The 17565-nt window shown below is 40.3% G+C and overlaps 1 protein-coding gene, 1 long non-coding RNA gene and 1 pseudogene across 2 annotated transcripts; all 3 read left to right on the top strand.

The window, feature by feature from the left end:
* Window positions 1-356: 356 nt before the first annotated feature.
* LOC102077866 (pancreatic secretory granule membrane major glycoprotein GP2-like) lies at window positions 357-6841 on the top strand (annotated as a pseudogene).
* A 3160-nt stretch (window positions 6842-10001) lies between these two features.
* On the top strand, window positions 10002-13950 carry LOC109202525 (tripartite motif-containing protein 16-like). The gene has a single exon (XM_025905152.1). It carries the CDS (start codon window positions 10575-10577, stop codon window positions 12270-12272), a length of 1698 nt encoding a protein of 565 aa, XP_025760937.1. The 5' UTR covers window positions 10002-10574; the 3' UTR covers window positions 12273-13950.
* A 744-nt stretch (window positions 13951-14694) lies between these two features.
* LOC109202554 (uncharacterized) lies at window positions 14695-15118 on the top strand. The gene is made up of 2 exons (XR_002062478.1): window positions 14695-14739; window positions 14815-15118. It is a non-coding gene; the product is annotated as an uncharacterized LOC109202554 (long non-coding RNA).
* Window positions 15119-17565: the final 2447 nt, after the last annotated feature.

Genomic DNA, 17565 nt, shown 5'->3' with positions numbered 1-17565 from the left:
TTTAATATGAACAGTCACATAAAATTCATTCCAATTTTTTTGCCTTTGCTTCAATTAGGATGTTTCTTTAAATCTACAACACCTTCCTTTTCAAAAAGTTTACTGACATAGTAAAGAAGTAGCTAGGGAACTCTGTAAGTATGAGCAACAATAGCTTAAGGACACTATGTCCAATAAAGAGGAATTCATCATCTGCAGTTCGTGAAAAAGCGCAATATTAAAAACAATTCAGCAGAGCCTCAGAGTGCGGATACAAACTGTTTTCAGCTGTAGAGGTACACTTTATGCACTTATCAAACATACAGTTTAGAGGCTTGCATTAGAGTGCTTTGGTGCTTGGGCATCTTTTATTTAGCATGGTTGTACCATTGTGAGTGTAGCTATATAAATAAATACGCTCAAGAGTCTATCGTATGTTTGTCATGCAACTAAAAATTCGAAAATATATTTTTAAATCAGTAACTTTGCAAATTTAGAGGATTTGTTTTCGGACAACATATGTGTCACATTTTAAACAGGGTTTGAATAATCAGCACTGACATACAGACATACAGACATTTATGCGCTGGGTATGACAGACATGCTTACCGTGTGAAAGGCCCACCAATGTCTTGGAGCAGAGAAACACGCTGTATTGTTGCTTTTCTCTGTTGTATAAGCAGCGCCCGTAGGTCAGAAACGCTTTATGCGGGTAGCAAAGTCGGCTCCAACGCACATCCAGGCATCCGTCTGAAAGAAAGGTGTCGCTGCAGCTAGGCTGTCAGGATAGTCAGGCTTTTATTTATATTTGCATTCTGGTGCATTAAAACTAGCAGCCTCTGTGTCCCGCTTGGATCATCATTCCGAAAATTCAGATATTTAAATAAAATGGTGAAATGGCTAGTGATGAGGAAAGAATATATGTTTGTTTTTTTACATGTATCACAGTTTATTTCTAAAGGAATACCTGTTATTTGTGACACTCTGTTTGAAACTATTAGCCTCTGTGTGTTTCAAAGTGCTAAAGAAAAGTAAAATGCTCCTAAACTAGTTAAATTAAATTAAAAGTAAAATGCTCCTAAACTAGTTAAATTAAATTAAAAGTAAAATGCTCCTAAACTAGTTAAATTAAATTAAAAGTAAAATGCTCGTGCTGATGAACAAAGTGTTATGCTCTCAAGGACCGATGTAAAGTAGTGAGGAAAAATACAGGGTGTTTGATTAGGGCATTTTTATATAGGTGTGGGGCTTGGTTTCGGCTGACCTCTGAGATGCAGAGATAAAGGTGTAAACAAAAGGTGAAGCCTGTTTGGAGGATGGTCAGTAGAAAGTGTAATGGCATGATAAAAGGTGAAAAAGCTTTGGTGGCTCCGATGGACCTCTGACATAAGATAAAGGAGACTGTTTGTATTGAAAACTATGGCAGTACAGTTGAGATGCTCTTGATAAGGATGACCTCTTCTGCTGCCTGTAGGGGGTCTAACTGTAACCCCCCTCTGTCTAACTGTTGCAGAATTAAGAATCCCTGTTTATTTCTAAAGGAATGCCTGCTGTTTGTGGTATTCTGTTTGAAACTATTACCCCCTGTGTGTTTCAGAGCACTAAAGAAAAAAGCAAAATACCCCTAAACTAGTTAAATTAAATCATCTATGTCTAAATAACAGAACTCTGAGACCTATACAATCCTTTAAAAAAGAGTTTAATTAAAACACATAATGGTTTCATTAAATAAAACGCTATTAAACACATGTAAACACATATGACCACTGAACTCACAAGTCCGTTCACGCGCAAAGTCCGTTCACGCGCAAAGTCCGTTCACGCGCACACATGAACGCGGAGGGGGATAGGGGAGGGGGGATGCGGGTGGGGGTGTGGGGGTGGGGGCAAAAAAAGCTATAGGTATATTACTACTGATGTTTCACTCACTATTTCCTACACTTTGCTTGTTATCCAGCTGGACAAATCAATCCTGACCCTCAATAGTTCACCTCAGCTGGTTCACAATGTGGAGCTCTCTAAAGATCGAACTGGAGTCACTGCCAAGGTGTCGCTCTCATACTCCACCATCTCTGTCTTCTTTGACGGCTACACTGCACAGATCCACTTAGAAGGTACTGAAAATAAAATGTTTTATTCACAATGGGGAATGTAAGGGGTACATGTAATGTAAAAAAATCCCTCCTTTCTGTTGATTTATCTGCTAACGGTTGCTCGGTCACCTGTTTCCCTGCTACATCCTTTCTGTCATGAATTGACTGTTGACTGGTGTAGCTCATTGCCTTTATTGGGAACATGTAGGTAAAGGGTAAAAAATGTATTTTCGGGTATGCAATAAAATAAGCAAGCAAAAAAACCCAACAAACTACAAAACAGTCAACGTCCATCCATCCATCCATCCATCCATCCATCCATCCATCCATCCATCAATCAATTGTCTTCTGCTTAGCTGGTTTGCAGGGCAGCAACCTAAGCAAAGAAGCCCAGTCTCCCTTTACCCTGGTCACCTCCTTCAGCTTTTCCAGGTGAACACCATGTGTTCCTAGGCTAGTCAAGAAATATAATTTCTCAAACATGTCTTTGGTCTACCGCAGGCTTCCTCCTGGTAGGTCATGCCAGGTACATCTCACACAGAGGTAATGTTTTCAACTGGCCCTTTTTCATGTGAAGGAATGAGCAGCTCTACTCTAGGCCTCTCTCAAAAGACCTATCTCTTCACCTTGTCTCTAAGGGAGGTCCAGGTACCCTTTGGAGGAAGTAGAAAAGAAGCAGAATGTAGAAAAAGCATAGAAAAAAGTACCTTTATGAAAGAGTGAGTGGGTGAATGAGGGAAGTTGTATAAAGTGCCAGATCTCAATGACTTGGGGCCCATCCGGGTCCCATCATTAATCCATCTGGGCAAACACATTTGGGGCCACCATGGAAACTGAGGACAAAATTAGCTGGATCCCGGGTGGGTAACCCAAGTGGGCCCCAAATATTACTCCCTATTTGGGCCCAACATATGTGTGTTGACTGGGTACAGTTGAGCATCTGTGGGATGTACTGGACAAACAAGTCTGATTGACGGAGGCTCCACCTTACAACTTATAGGAAATAAAGGACCTGTTGATAACATCTTATTGCCAGATACCACACTACACATTCATGGGTTTAATATTAGGCAGGAGTTTATAGTGTTATGCCTGATCGGTTTAAAATATATAAGAAAAATACTGACATTTCTACCAATTTATGACATAAAAAGTACACTGTGTCCTGAACCTTTCCAGGACCTGCTGGTTCATCATTTGAGGGTCTGTGTGGAAGCTCCAGCAGGTCTCTGAGTGACCTGAGGCTCTCTGAGTACAGCTCTACCAGGTAAGACTTCATCACAAGCTCAGAGTCCCTCTGACTGCTTCTCGTTAACAAATGGTTTGTGGATATTCTGCATGTTTGTCTTATTGAGACTGAGCAGGCAATTGTCCTGACACTGTGTTGTGTGTTGCCCCATAGTTGTGAGGTGAAATACAATGATGCTGCTGACAGCACAATCAACTGCAACAAGATGATTGAACGGTAAGCAGACAGATTCAGACAACATAAAACATCTGTGTCTGTATTTCTCCTGCAGTGGCCCCTGTGCTTCATCTGTGCCATCATATTTTTATGCACGATAATGGATGCATCTGCCACCTGTCATCTGTACAGATGGAATATAAACACTCCTGATTGCAGATGATTATTTTACTTTCTCCAATTATTTCTATCTGTGGTACAGCTGTAATCTCCTGAAGGAGGCGCCCTTCTCCTCCTGTAACAGTGACATTGACCCAGAGCCCTACATAACCGCCTGCACCGACACTTTGTGTAAATATCCTGCAGTGGACGGACTCAACTGTCAGTTCCTGAAGGCCTACGCCAGAGCCTGCAGATTACAGGGAAACCACACTCTGGATGGCTGGAGGTCAGTGACTTGCTGCTGTAAGATATGAACAACTCTACAGTTCTTGTTCTGCAGTATTCACAAGCTATTATATCTCACATGTTTTCTGAATAACACATCAGTGTGTTCCTCTGTAGCCTCTGAAGCCTTCTGTCAGGACAGGACCTGCAGCGATCACGAGTTTTGCGGTCAGAAGACGGTCGGTGGTGACACTCGCTGCTTCTGTCGGACCATTTTTGCCTCCAAATACAGATCAACCAACACTTTGGGTATGATATCTCTGACAAAAACATGACAGGGCTCAATGATTGAGAAAAAGTTTTGATTATTTATTTTATCAATAATGTGATGTTTAGGTGATCAAACAGTCTGCAGCCAGAACTCTGCTTCGCTCTCTCTGGCCAGTTGTCTTTTGGAGGACAAAGGCATTGCATACTCTGACTTACACCTCAATGACCAGACCTGCAGGGGTCAGATGGATGAGCTTACCCACATGGTGACCTTCAGCTTCAACAGCAGCAACAGCTGTGGGACGATGATCATAGTGGGTCTTCTCTTCCAACTCTTTAACTTCTACCACCAGCCAAACCCCTTCCAGCACTCGGTTGAGCTTCTCTTGCTCTGCTGCAGTTTGGAATCTTTCTGTGGGTTCAGGTTTAGCTTTGACTTCTGATTGGCTTCAAGTGTTGTTGGCCATCTATGATTCTTATTCTACCCAGTTAGCTCCTAAAAGTTTCACATTAGTTATGTAGAATAGAATCCGCAGACTAGGCAAAGGATCCCTGACTGCAATTAGATATCAAGACCCATTAGTCTTTTGACCCTAATCTATCATCAGACCCTATACTGGTGCCACGGGTCTTGGGTTCCTCCGGGTGCACAATGATAATCGAACTCCTGGAAGATGAAGGAATGGATACCACTGACTAGACCCAACGCTAACCTGAACTGAATCCAAATAAACGCCTACCATTACATATTGATTAATTCCGTGCTGCCAGGTTCCTCCTCAGACGTCTGGAGACTAATTTGGGGTGTCTTTGAATTTAGCTCTCTAAAGGTTCTAATATTAATTTTGATCAAATGATGTGGTTTCCTTTTATTCCTAAAGCATTACACAGTCCAATGCTGTTGTTTGGTGATTGCATTGAAATCCTTTTGTTTTCAATCGATCCTACAGACTAACAACAGCCATATTATCTACAAGAACACCATCATGAACCAGAAGAGCTCCTCTGATGTCATCACTCGCCAAGACCAAATTTACATCGACTTCTCCTGTGTCTACATTCAGCCAGATATCGAGACTGCCAACTTCAGAATCAGAGACAGGTGTGTGGTTTGTTCTTTTGTGTGAATCATGTTGTTGTTTCTTTTTGTTTCAAAGAAAGGTAAAATGTGTGTCTGTTCTGCAGTTCTGTGATCCAGCATGCTACACCCAGTGCTTGGAATTACACTTTGACCATGAAGGCCTACACTGATGTAGGCCGCACACAAGCTGTGGAGTCTTTCGCTGAAGTTCCTCTGAACCAGAGAATCTGGGTGGAGCTGAAGGCTAATGGGTTGGATGGAGACATGGTTGCCATGGTAACAGACTCGTGCTGGACCACTGATGTGGCATTGTCCTCTGGGAGTGTCAGACATGACCTGATTATCGATGAGTAAGACCAGATTCATTCATAAATATAATTATTTTGTTAATTCTGATCAACTCCCCACAAAACTATTTCCTATCTGTTGGCAGCTGTGCAAACCCTGCTGACCAGACTGTGGATGTGAAGGAAAACTGACTGGGAGCCTACAACTATTTTTCCTTCAATATGTTTCAGTTCACTGGGAGCTCAGGTGAAATCTACCTGCACTGCAAAATCCACCTGTGCCCTAAACGGAGAAACAAATGCACACTGGTAAACACACCACACACACATTCACAGAGATTCCCTATTGGCTGCTGAAGAAGGTGAACACTAGTTTATTTAACCTTAACCGTAACTACAAATGCAGTCAAAGTTTCATGGTGATTTAGTTTTTATAACTGTCCACATGACGAACCACTCGTAGTTTTCAAACAACCTAATGTGACCTTGGGCTCACTGTTTTAAAGGAGTATTCACGTTTACTCCCCTTTGTATAATCATGTAAGGTTTGTAAAGACTGAATAAAAAAATAAAATCCAAAACATTTAAATGATAAAATGAAAAGATTGTGATGTCTGGACTTTATCGCTCTGTCTTTACCTGTCAGACTTGTAAAGGAGCTGCTCGCAGACGCAGACCAGCCAGCTCCAAATATAAACGAGCAGCACCAGCCTTCATCAGCTTGGCCTGGACTAATTAGGTATGACATACTTCTGCTGTTTTACATCATCATGGTAATATTGTAATGTGCTGATGGATGCTGCTCTCTCTGCATAAAAGCTGATTGTTAAACAACTCTGGAAAACAAAATGAGCAAAATGATTCAGACAAAGAAAAGTCTCATAAATTAAATATATATTTAAAAAAAAACTCTTGCCTAATGGTGGTTCAATTTAAATTTAGAGAGATCCAACTGCACACCATCTAATGAATTTGTATTTCCAATATTATTCACATTTTGAATATTTTAATAAGTGAGTCAAATGTACGGGGTAAGCCTCTGTAGCCTGAGAGTCCAGGATCAGGGTGAATGTTGGCCCCTCAAAGACAGTTCAACTGATTAGAGAAAGAAGTATGAGGTGATTGGCTGGAAAAGAAGCCAAAGGGATGTAAAAGCAGAGTTTTACAGTTTGGTCTGGTTTTCTTAGGTGGTTTCCAAGGTGACCCTGGCTGCCAGTCCCTGACTTCTGACTTGTCCTGACCGAGACCCTGGATGTTTATAAGGATGAACTCATAACTGGCTACTCTGAGGCTGGGATCACTGCCACAGCCTGATTAAACAGCTGTTATATCAAAAGTATTGTAAGGAAAGGTGATGATATTTATTATTTAACAGTAACATGCCTTATTGTGGATATATGATTTATGCCGGATGCCCTTTCTGACGCAACCAAGAAGGAGAACAAGTGTGTGGCAACATGAACATTTCTATGAAACATCTGGCCTTTACAGAAATGTCATCACTACATCTCCCAGCATGGGAGCACTTTACGACCTCGCGGGAAGGTTGGAGGCCTGTGTGCTTCTTATGTTGGATTAGATTTGAGGGTAATGACCTCAAATCTAATCATGTGACCTCGTTCTTATGAACAAATACCTGAGGACAGTGGCCTTGCACCAAAGAGGCATTTTTACTTCTCAGGTCGTTTAAGCTGAAGATGTTTAAGATGCTAATATATAAAACTACTGGACAAGAATGAACAAAGACAGGAAAATAATAAGAATAAGAAGATCATCAGATGCCATCTGCAGGTCAGAGGTGCTTTAAAGGGGAATCAATGTGAAAATCACTCCTGTAAAAAATTGGTATGCAGGGTGAAATATAAAAAGGGGGCAGACTTTTTTCTTCTGTTTCCAGTGTTGGGAAGGTTATTGTTAAAATGTATTCCACTACAGATTACAGAATACATGCCCCAAAATGTATTATGTAATGTATTTTGTTACATTAGTCAATTTTGTATTCTGAATTCTTTGGATTACTTAATATATTATCATGCTATTTACAACTACATGAATGTACTATTGCTGTGTGATTTATTACTATTACTGAAGGCTACTCGCCATACCAATACCAACTAGATTTTTAAATTTTAATATAAATTGAGTAACAGTAGAGTGGACATTAGGTAAGGCTGCACTTTTAGCAGTGATCTTGTATAGAAAACTGTTCCGCGTGTATATAAAACAGGTCCGGAGCTCCGAACCATAATAAAGGGACCTCTGGCTAATACGTCGGGTTCTGTGTCGGGCTCGAAGCCGAAAACTAGCTTTACTTTGTTGTCTGGGTCAACTTTGCTAACAAGAGACAGAGAGAGGCGTTGAAAGGCTGCTCCAACGGAACTTATTGTTTCAGAGGAAAACATGAACACAGTGTACAGTCGAGTCTTAATAGCTTACTTACAGCTGGGCTCGTCAGGCACTCTCTTTGGCAGAAGTGGTTATTATATTTACATGCTTTCAGCTCCCGTTTCTGGTCGGTGACAACTCGTACTTTTCCACTCTCCTTTTTCTCCCTCCCTCACCCACAAATCAAATCATTTTTTGAACAATAATTTTTAAAAATATTTCTTCACATCATTATTCCGGCCAAAAGTACGAGTGACATGGGCCGCGAAGTCGAGACCCAGGCATCAAAGCCTCTTTATGCGTGTTTTGTTTGGGTTTCCACCAGCGTGGAATTACAAAAAATGGAGAGGGCATAGCCTAATATATGAAACAGGAAAAGACCACCGTGTAATCCCTTTATTTCAACAAAGTAACTGTATTCTGAATACCACCTTTTTAAACAATAACTGTAGCGGAATGGAGTTACTCATATTTTGTATTTTAAATAACGCTGGTACATGTAATCTGTTACTCCTCGTCACTGTATGTTTCATAGTTGTTTCTGCCTGTTGGGGTAACCTTTCAGACTCTTCTTGTACCTTCCTAACCTTCTCTTTATGGTTCTGTGTGAGACACACACAGCTGGTTGTTTTCTTGGAGTTCCACACTCCTCACTGGCAGGAGTGTGTTTGGTTTGAATGTTGATTCACTTTCTTTCAGATACCCCACCACTCCATTGCATCCACATTCTTGCCATATTACTGATGTGAGGAAAGACTGTCACTTTTTTTAAGTTTAATTGAAATAAATGCATCTTGGCTATTTCAACTGAATTATTTGTGTGATCTCCCTACTTCTTGGATGTTAAAGGAGGTTTACAAAAGCTCGGCTGGTTTATAAACACAGGTAAAGTCAGTTAATTTAATGACATGCCCAATCTGCAGGACACAGGACAGGTGCAGCTTCTTAATTGTAATCAGAAAAGTATAAAAATATAGATCACAGACATGTTGTTTAAATGTAGGCCTACAGTGGCAGTCTGGCAGAGAGCGTCATAATAATGACTAAAGGTTTCAGTCACTGGCAGCCTCTGATGCAATTAGCACATGCAATAAATTAATCATGTGATAAGATTGCAGTCCACACTCCTGGAATCATAACTGCTTAATTACTTCAATATTATTTGAGTGTAATATTAATGAATGTAAAGTGAATAGAACAGAGCACGCTCAAACTATCAAAATGAAAAAACAGGCTGCTATTAACTCATCTCATGAATGACGCCCATGCAGGGCCCTGAATATTTTCAGGATGAGGTCCAAAATCAGCGAAGTCACTCTTTTCTCTACATTCGTCGGCCATTTTTCTTTCAACCTCATCACAAGACGCAGTATGTTGAAAAGAACCCGATAAAATAAAATTTGATGCGTCTTTTATGCAGCAATAACTGCTGTCATATCAAGTTCAAGAAATAAGACATGATTTTTCTTTCAGTATTAATTACAGACACAATTAGCAGCGAAATGTGTTTTTCAAATGTTAGTAAATCAGTTTAGATGCTTACATCAAACTCCATCTGAGTACAGAAACAAAAACCAAAGTATTACCAAAAAGTACCAGTCTGAGATTGTTTCTGTGGCTTTTACAGATTGAAATATTACTGTCTGTCTCCTCCAAAAGGATATCCTGGCATATTACTTCTCCTTTAATTAAAGTAGATAATGGACACTGATTGAACTTTAGTCTGAAGTCAAAAGAAACTCAGATAAGTGCTCACTGGAGTCTCCATTTCTGCTTTCAGATGATCAGGTCTAAATTTGGTGCAAACATCATTAAAGTGTGAATCCATTCTTCCTGGTACCAAGGTTTCAGGTGGATGCTGGTGTTGTAATGGTGGAGCTGAGCTGATGGTGGCTAAACAAATAAAGAATTTCAAAATTGGAGATATGTTTTTTTTATAGAAAAATGAGAAAGGGTGGAGCACGAGTGAAAACTAGCATACACAGCAACAGAGTTCAACTGGAACTTTTCACCAAAACAGTGCACAATTTACCTCTTTCCTTACAATGATAAACAATGATAATAACAATTAACAGCAACACATGCTGCTACAGTTATACAGTTCTGTGGATGACAGTTACCTTAAACAGTGGAAATAGTGAGGAGAGTTGAAAGAATGGCACAGACACACAGCTCTCACTCTCACTCGTCTGTACTGAGTGAAGGAGGTGACGCGCAAATCCACCTACTGGAGCCCTGAGGCATTACCAATGGATCGATGCAAAATCAACCCAGGCAAAACTCTCACTACTCATCTCCCTTTACAATCCCACTGCATATTTCATACAGCAAAACAGTCAAAACAACAAATAAAATAATAATAAAGGCATGTCACGAAATATAAGGAACAGAGATGTACAACTCCAAAATTAATCAAATTTATGAGCCACCACAATTGCAGCACCTCCCCTTTCTCAGAAACAGCTTCTGGGTCTGCCAGTATGTTTTCTTATTTCCTGGTCCCGCCTCTTTCACAGATCTGTCAGCTTTGCGATTGGTGTAATCACTGTGATGGAAAGGGGGAGAGCTGACTAACCCAGCTGCTTCAGCCTGTGAGTGTGAGGGAGAAAAGAGGGCTTGGCTTCAAGTGGGACAGTGTTTTCGAGAAAGTGAAACTGTTGAGTCATTCTCTCCTTCTGAATGGTGAAATGGCACAGCAAAGAAATCAGCTGGACTCAGAGAACTTCTCTTGTTCCATCTGTCTGGATGTACTGAGGAATCCGGTGTCTATTCCCTGTGGACACAGCTACTGCATGAACTGTATTAAAAGTTTCTGGGATGAAGAAGATAAGAAGGGAATCCACAGCTGCCCTCAGTGCAGGAAGACGTTCAAACCGAGGCCTGTTGTAGAGAAAAACATCATGTTAGCAGTTTTAGTGGAGGAGCTGAAGCACACTGGACTCCAAGCTGCTGCAGGTGAACAATGCTATGCTGGACCTGAAGATGTAGCCTGTGATGTCTGCACTGGGAGGAAGCTGAAAGCTGTCAAATCCTGTCTGGTCTGCCAGGACTCCTATTGTGACAAACACGTCCAGCGTCACTACAATATAGATCGATTACAGAAACACAGGCTGGTTTCGCCTTCCAGGAAGCTCCAAGAAGCGTCATCATCTAATTGTGAGATCTGCTCTCATCACAGTGAGGTGATGAAGATTTTCTGTCGTACTGATCAGCAGAGTATCTGTTATCTCTGCACAGTGGATGAACATAAAGGCCATGAAACAGTCCCAGCTGCAGCAGAAAGGACTGAGAAGCAGAAGGAGCTCGAGGTGAGACGACTAAACATCCAGCAGAGAATCCAGGAGCGAGAGAAAGATGTGAAGCTGCTTCAACAGGAGGTGGAGGCCATCAATGGCTCTGCTGATAAAGCAGTGGAGGACAGTGAGAAGATGTTCACTGAGCTGATCCGTCTCATCCAGAAAAGAAGCTCTGATGTGAAGCAGCAGGTCAGATCCCAGCAGGAAACTGAAGTGAGTCGAGTCAAAGAGCTTCAGGAGAAGCTGGAGCAGGAGATCGCTGAGCTGAAGAGGAAAGACGGCGAGCTGGAGCAGCTCTCACACACAGAGGATCACAACCAGTTTCTACACAACTACCCCTCACTGTCAGCACTCAGTGAGTCTACACACTCATCCAGCATCAATATTCGCCCTCTGAGGTACTTTGAGGATGTGACAGCAGCTGTGTCAGAGACCAGAGATAAACTACAGGACATTCTGAGAGAGGAATGGACAAACATCTCACTGACAGTCACTGAAGTGGATGTTTTACTGTCACCAACAGAGCCAAAGACCAGAGCTGGATTCTTAAAACATTCATATGAAATGACTATGGATCCAAATACAGCTTACACTCACCTGCTCTTATCAGAGGGGAACAGGAAAGCAATGCTAATAAAACGATACAAGCCTTGCCCTCATCATCCAGACAGATTCACTTCATGCAGGCAGGTCCTGAGCAGGGAGGCTCTGACTGGATGTTGTTACTGGGAGGTGGAGTGGAGAGGAAGAGGTGTTTGTGTGGCAGTCGCATACAAGAATATCAGAAGAGCTGTGTGCCCCACTGAATGTGGTTTTGGATACAATGACAAATCTTGGGCTTTATTCTGTGACACAACCGGCTACACTTACTTGAACAACAAAGTCCAAACTGTCCTCTCAGGTCCTCGGTCCTCCAGAGTAGGAGTGTACCTGGATCACAGAGCAGGTATTCTGTCTTTCTACAGCGTCTCTGAAACCATGACTCTCCTCCACAGAGTCCAGACCACATTCACGCAGCCGCTCCATGCTGGACTGTGCCTTTTGGGTTTTGGAGTCAGTGCTGAGTTCAGTAAAGTCAAACACACATAGAGGGCGTGTTCTTGAGTATCAGTGTACCTTTGTTATGATCTAAAGCAGTTTGTACATCTTCATTTTAATTTTTTATTTCACGCATGGTATACAGTATTAATTCATTTCCTACACAAAAACCTTGCTTTCAGTTACTGTAGCACTACATCCATGCATGAAAAGGAGCAGGAAGAGAAGCTCATGAATTCATTGTAGGAATGCAAACACAAATACAAACTGTAGCTGGGTCGCTCTTTATCTGTGACTCGTAGTGCAACTCTGCAACATTTCTAATGCCATATTCCCACATTTTTAGTACCTAAAACATTTAAAGGCGGTAGAACAGAACCAGAGAGTGATGCATATTTTAAAGGAAAAAGATATTAATTATACTGTTAGTAAATTTTTAAAGTACTGGGTACCCTGAGGGTAGGATAAACAATGTTGTCTAGTATGTTAGGACACTTCTAATAAGTCTGTGTAACTTAATAACTGTCTTTGCAACATTGTCTCAACCTCTGAATACACAAAGTTACTTATTACTTTAAAATAAATCTTGAATTCTACAATATTTTCTACCCAGTTCTAAGTATTTTTAGGTACTGAACCTTATGTTCTGAAGATTACCTGATATGTGTTGGTAAATTACTCCATAAATCAAAGGCTGTATTATAAAGAGATATTGAAAACTACATGTGTGAAAATCAACAAAAAGCATAAAAAGTGAAACAAAATGATTTGATATGACAGAGAAAGGAGAAAAGTGCTTTAATAATAGTGCAGTAATGTTAAAGTGATAAAATTGGTACTTTACAATTGACAAATCTTGTATATAATGTACTCTTCATGTTCAATACATATTACACAGTTATATAGTTTGATAAGTGATACTATTATATACTTGTGGTTACTGTTGTATTGGGTTTTCATGTGATTATTAGTTGGTTTAATGAGGAGAGGACAAATTGTTTTGTGATTGTCTCAGTAATTTGTTAAAAAACCTCAACATTTCATAAGATTCTTCTCTTTAATATAGGATGATAGACTGATGTTTTTGAACTGCTAACATTAAGCAATTACTATTTTCTCTAATAATTAAATAAGTTTGTTTTTGATTCTTGTCATTTAATAGTATTACATGCTACTCATTGATGATTGGTCTCACATATACACCGATGTATAATGTAATAGCATTTTCTTTATATTGTAGAAGACTATGTAGAGAAATAGTTTATTTAAAGTGGCTTTGGGAAGCTTAGAATCACCACACTCCAATAATCTAAAGTTCAGTTTCAGTTCATCTGCTCGGTGTTTGTGAAAGTTTAATGTCCTTTAACATTTTTGATCAGTTTGTTTTCAGTCTGTTCCCTCGCCTGCTGGAAATGTCTGCTAAACTACAATTAAACTGCAAAAAAAAACATGTGATTCTCTGGTTGCACTCTCTGTCACAAATTACTCTAACGTTCATTGAAGCAGTACGGAACCAGTCGAACAGATTAAATGCTGTGCATGGAGACAGATTCACTTTATTATTAGCCTTACAGATTGTAATCAGCAAAGCGACAGCTCCTCAAACGAGACACAAAACCTGTTAGCGTGGTTTGTTGTTTCCTCTGTCCATCTGCAGATGAGCATGCTCTGTTTTGTTGGCTTCCTTTTTGCTTTTCTGAGACGGATGTTGTGCAAGCTGCTGGGTGAGTGTGAAGGAATTAACCCTACATCTTATAAGGGGGAAGTTTGGTTTTGACACTTCATGTTAGCGTCATTTTCCCTCTGCTGTGTTTTTTAAGACCTTTAATGAGATCATAGTTTTCACTTCCTCCACCTGTGTTAGTTTGTGTGAAACCTTTCAACATTTCAAGCTCATTTCGCTCCTGGAGGTTATAATAGTGTTTTTTGCTGTTCGCTCCCGTGCTGTTGCCAGAACCTTTGAATCCATCCTGATATTTCAGTAGATGATAATCCCCCTAAAATATGTCAGCCTTTATTCTACACTAAACTAAACTGCAGCATCATGAATATTTCCTTCCAGCTCGTCTGACTGTGAGTCGTGGTCTGGGTCATCCTGTAGCTTCAGCCACATCTTAACAGATGACACTGGAGTTTACTGGTGTGAGTCCAGAGAGGGTCCCATCAGTAACATGGTTAACCTGACAGTCACTGGTAAGCTGAGTGTGTGGAGTTAGTGTTGATGAAGCTGTGTGTAAATGGATGAAATGCTGTAGTTTGTCTCTGTGTTGAGGTGGATCAGTGATCCTGCAGAGTCCTGTCCTCCCTGTGATGGAGGGAGATGACGTCACTCTGCTCTGTAAAACAAAGACCACTCCCTCCAACCTCCCAGCTGCTTTCTATAAAGATGGCTCCCTCATCAGGAAGCAGCCTACAGGTCACATGACCATCCAGCATGTCTCCAGGTCTGATGAAGGCCTCTACAAGTGTGACATCAGCGGTCATGGAGAGTCTCCATCCAGCTGGATCACTGTCACAGGTGAGGAGCATCACTCTGATTAAACTTCTAATTTCATCCACATGTTCACCTGAACAGGTGGGATTCTCTCTGCAGACAAACCTACAAGCACACCTCCACGCAACATGTCTACAACCTGGCGACCTGCCTTAACTCCCACCCCTGCTTCTTCACACCCTTCTTTTGCTGCATCGCCTGACTCCTCTACCCTGCAACTAGTGATCAGACTGGCTCTCCATCTGCTGGTGTTCTTTCCATATTTCATCTCCACCCTTCTCCTGGTGTCTTTATATCGACGCAGAGCCACAGGTAACAGTCTTGACTCAGCCCAACCTGCTGAGCAGGGACTGGATGATAAGTACGATGACATTATGGTTACTGAATAAACTAGTGACTCGTTCATCCTTGTGTTTAGACCTATTTACTGTTCTACAGTCTGTCTGTATCCACCTAGTTTCATTTGAACATCCACTCTCAACAAATTAACAATAAAACAACAATCAGAGTACAGCATCAAGTCAGTTAAACTTAAACTGGGATATGGTTCTGGTATGTTAAGCAGCAGAGAAGGTTCTTAATCCTTTTTGGCAACACCAAATGGTTTTTAGCTTTCAGTGGAGGCCACTGATACTTTTCTCCCTGTCATTTTTTCTGACTGTTGGTTTCTTTCACTAGTTTTGCATTTGATTAGGCTCATTGTCACTACTGGTGATATGAGTTGATACTTGGACCCTGCAGAGGTTGCACAGGTAGTCCTACTCCTCCAGGATGGTGCATCGATGTGTGCCATTGAAGATTTATTTTCTAGCATAGTCTCAAGGGCATGAAGGAGATTCCAGGAGACAGGCAGGTATTCTGGATAGGTCTGTACAAAGACACACTCATTTTCCAAAAAGCTGCTCTAACAAAGAAAGAAATGTGACAGCACAACTCTCTGGACTTTTTGTAGAAAATATATATATATAGTATAAAATTACAGAGAAGTTCTGGTAGCTCATTGCAAGACTGTCCATTTATTTATTTATTGTTTGTTTGTTTGTTTTTTTAAACTGTGGTCATTAAATAGAAAAAATATCTATAGTAGAAAGACAAAAACAGAAACTATTTAGTCATTTTATATTTTTCGCTTAATTACTTTATTTAGTATGAAGTAGTGATGTGTCGTTCGTGAACGAAATGGCTCTTAGAGCCGGATCTTTGACGTGAACGACGCGAGCCGTGGGTTTTTTTTTTTTTCTCTCACCGCACTTTTTTTCCGCTTCACTCCGCACACGAGCCTTGTGCTTTATGCTGGACAGAGGGGGGAGGGGCGGTAGTTACACTCACAGTAGCACAGGAACAGAGCGGGAGGGAGAGAGAGAGAAAGAGAGCCAGGGACAACAACGTCACATTAGAAAGGTATAGTAATCATCCACAACTATTTTCAGTTGCAGATGATAAAGGATTCAGAAAGTTTATTCATGCAGGCCCATATGACAGAGAATATGCATCTTCTTTTTGTTTTCATATTTTAATCTATATTTAATTGTGTTGTGGTTTGCAGTGTTTTGTGTTGTTTCACTTTAAATTTGTAAAAGGAAAAAGCTGAAAATTTAAATAGTTAAAAGTTGAAATGTGAATAGTTGGTTTTTGTATTACATGATTTATTTATTACATTTTATGTGGAGTGAATAAATAAAAGTATATTTACGGTGGCCCCTAGAGACAAAGCACGTACAAACTTCAAAACACGTAAAAACTCAGAAGCACGTAAAAACTCCAAAACACGTAAAAACTCAGAAGCACGTAAAAACTCCAAAACACGTAAAAACTCAGAAGCACGTAAAAACTCCAAAACACGTACAAAACACAACAGAAGTGCTCCAGGATGCTAGGCGCAGCATTGAGCTTTTTTCACAAGCCAGCAAGTACCAACGACCGGATTTGGTGTGTGGTAGTAACAGGTAAATGAACTTTTTTTTAAAAAATTATTTGAATATATATGAGTGCTTGTGTATAAATACCCAAACAATACACATATGCTTTCAATTGTGTAATTTAAGTGATCTAGGTAGCTCTGTTTTGGAAGTTCAGTTCATGCTAGAAATGTGTTTTGGAGTTTGTACGTGTTTTGTCTCAAGGGGCCACCGCATATATTTATATATACAAATATATAAATAAAACCACTTTTTTTTACATTAGTAATTCCTTTTGTGCATAATTTTATATTATTGTTAATAATAAATTAATTAAAGCAACAAAAAAACCTGAGGAGCCGGTTCGGAGCCGAAAGAGCCGGCTGTTTTTAGTGAGCCGAACCAAAAGAGCCAGTTCTCTAAAAAGAGCCGGAAATCCCATCACTAGTATGAAGGGAGGTTTTGATCAGGAGGAAAAACTTGTGAAAATACAATGAAAAGTCTAAAATTTGTGCAAACAAGTTAAGAATTATAAGTGGCTTCAACATTTGGCCCTGTGAGACTCTGAGATAAGACTCATTACTACACGCAGGCATTTTTCCATCTCTGTCATTCAAAGATACTTTGCAATGTAATAATATTCAGTATTGAATATTATGTAATTATCAATACTGAACTGTACTTTTAGTCTTTTTTGAGGAAGCAATTTTCTATTCAGTGTTTTCCCAAAAGCCTTTTTTTTAATATTGATTTATTGATTAGCATTCAAATATCTCAGTGAATACAGAATACAGATTACCACAAAGCAAGAAAGCACGAGACAAGGCTAATCAAAAGGTATTGGCTGATGCATTTGCTTATTACGCCAACCCTTTTAACAAAAGATCTTTTAGCATCAGAATCAGAATCAGAATCGTGTTTATTGGCCAAGTATATGTGCAGACAAATACAA

This window comes from Oreochromis niloticus, linkage group LG3 (genome assembly GCF_001858045.2).
Source record: "Oreochromis niloticus isolate F11D_XX linkage group LG3, O_niloticus_UMD_NMBU, whole genome shotgun sequence".
In the NCBI taxonomy this organism is placed as follows: domain Eukaryota; kingdom Metazoa; phylum Chordata; class Actinopteri; order Cichliformes; family Cichlidae; genus Oreochromis; species Oreochromis niloticus.
This window is presented reverse-complemented; position numbering and strand designations above follow the sequence as displayed.

Bases quoted from the DNA above. Each gene is read 5' to 3' on its own strand.
- LOC109202525 (XM_025905152.1), top strand. From the start codon at position 10,575: ATGGCACAGCAAAGAAATCAGCTGGACTCAGAGAACTTCTCTTGTTCC.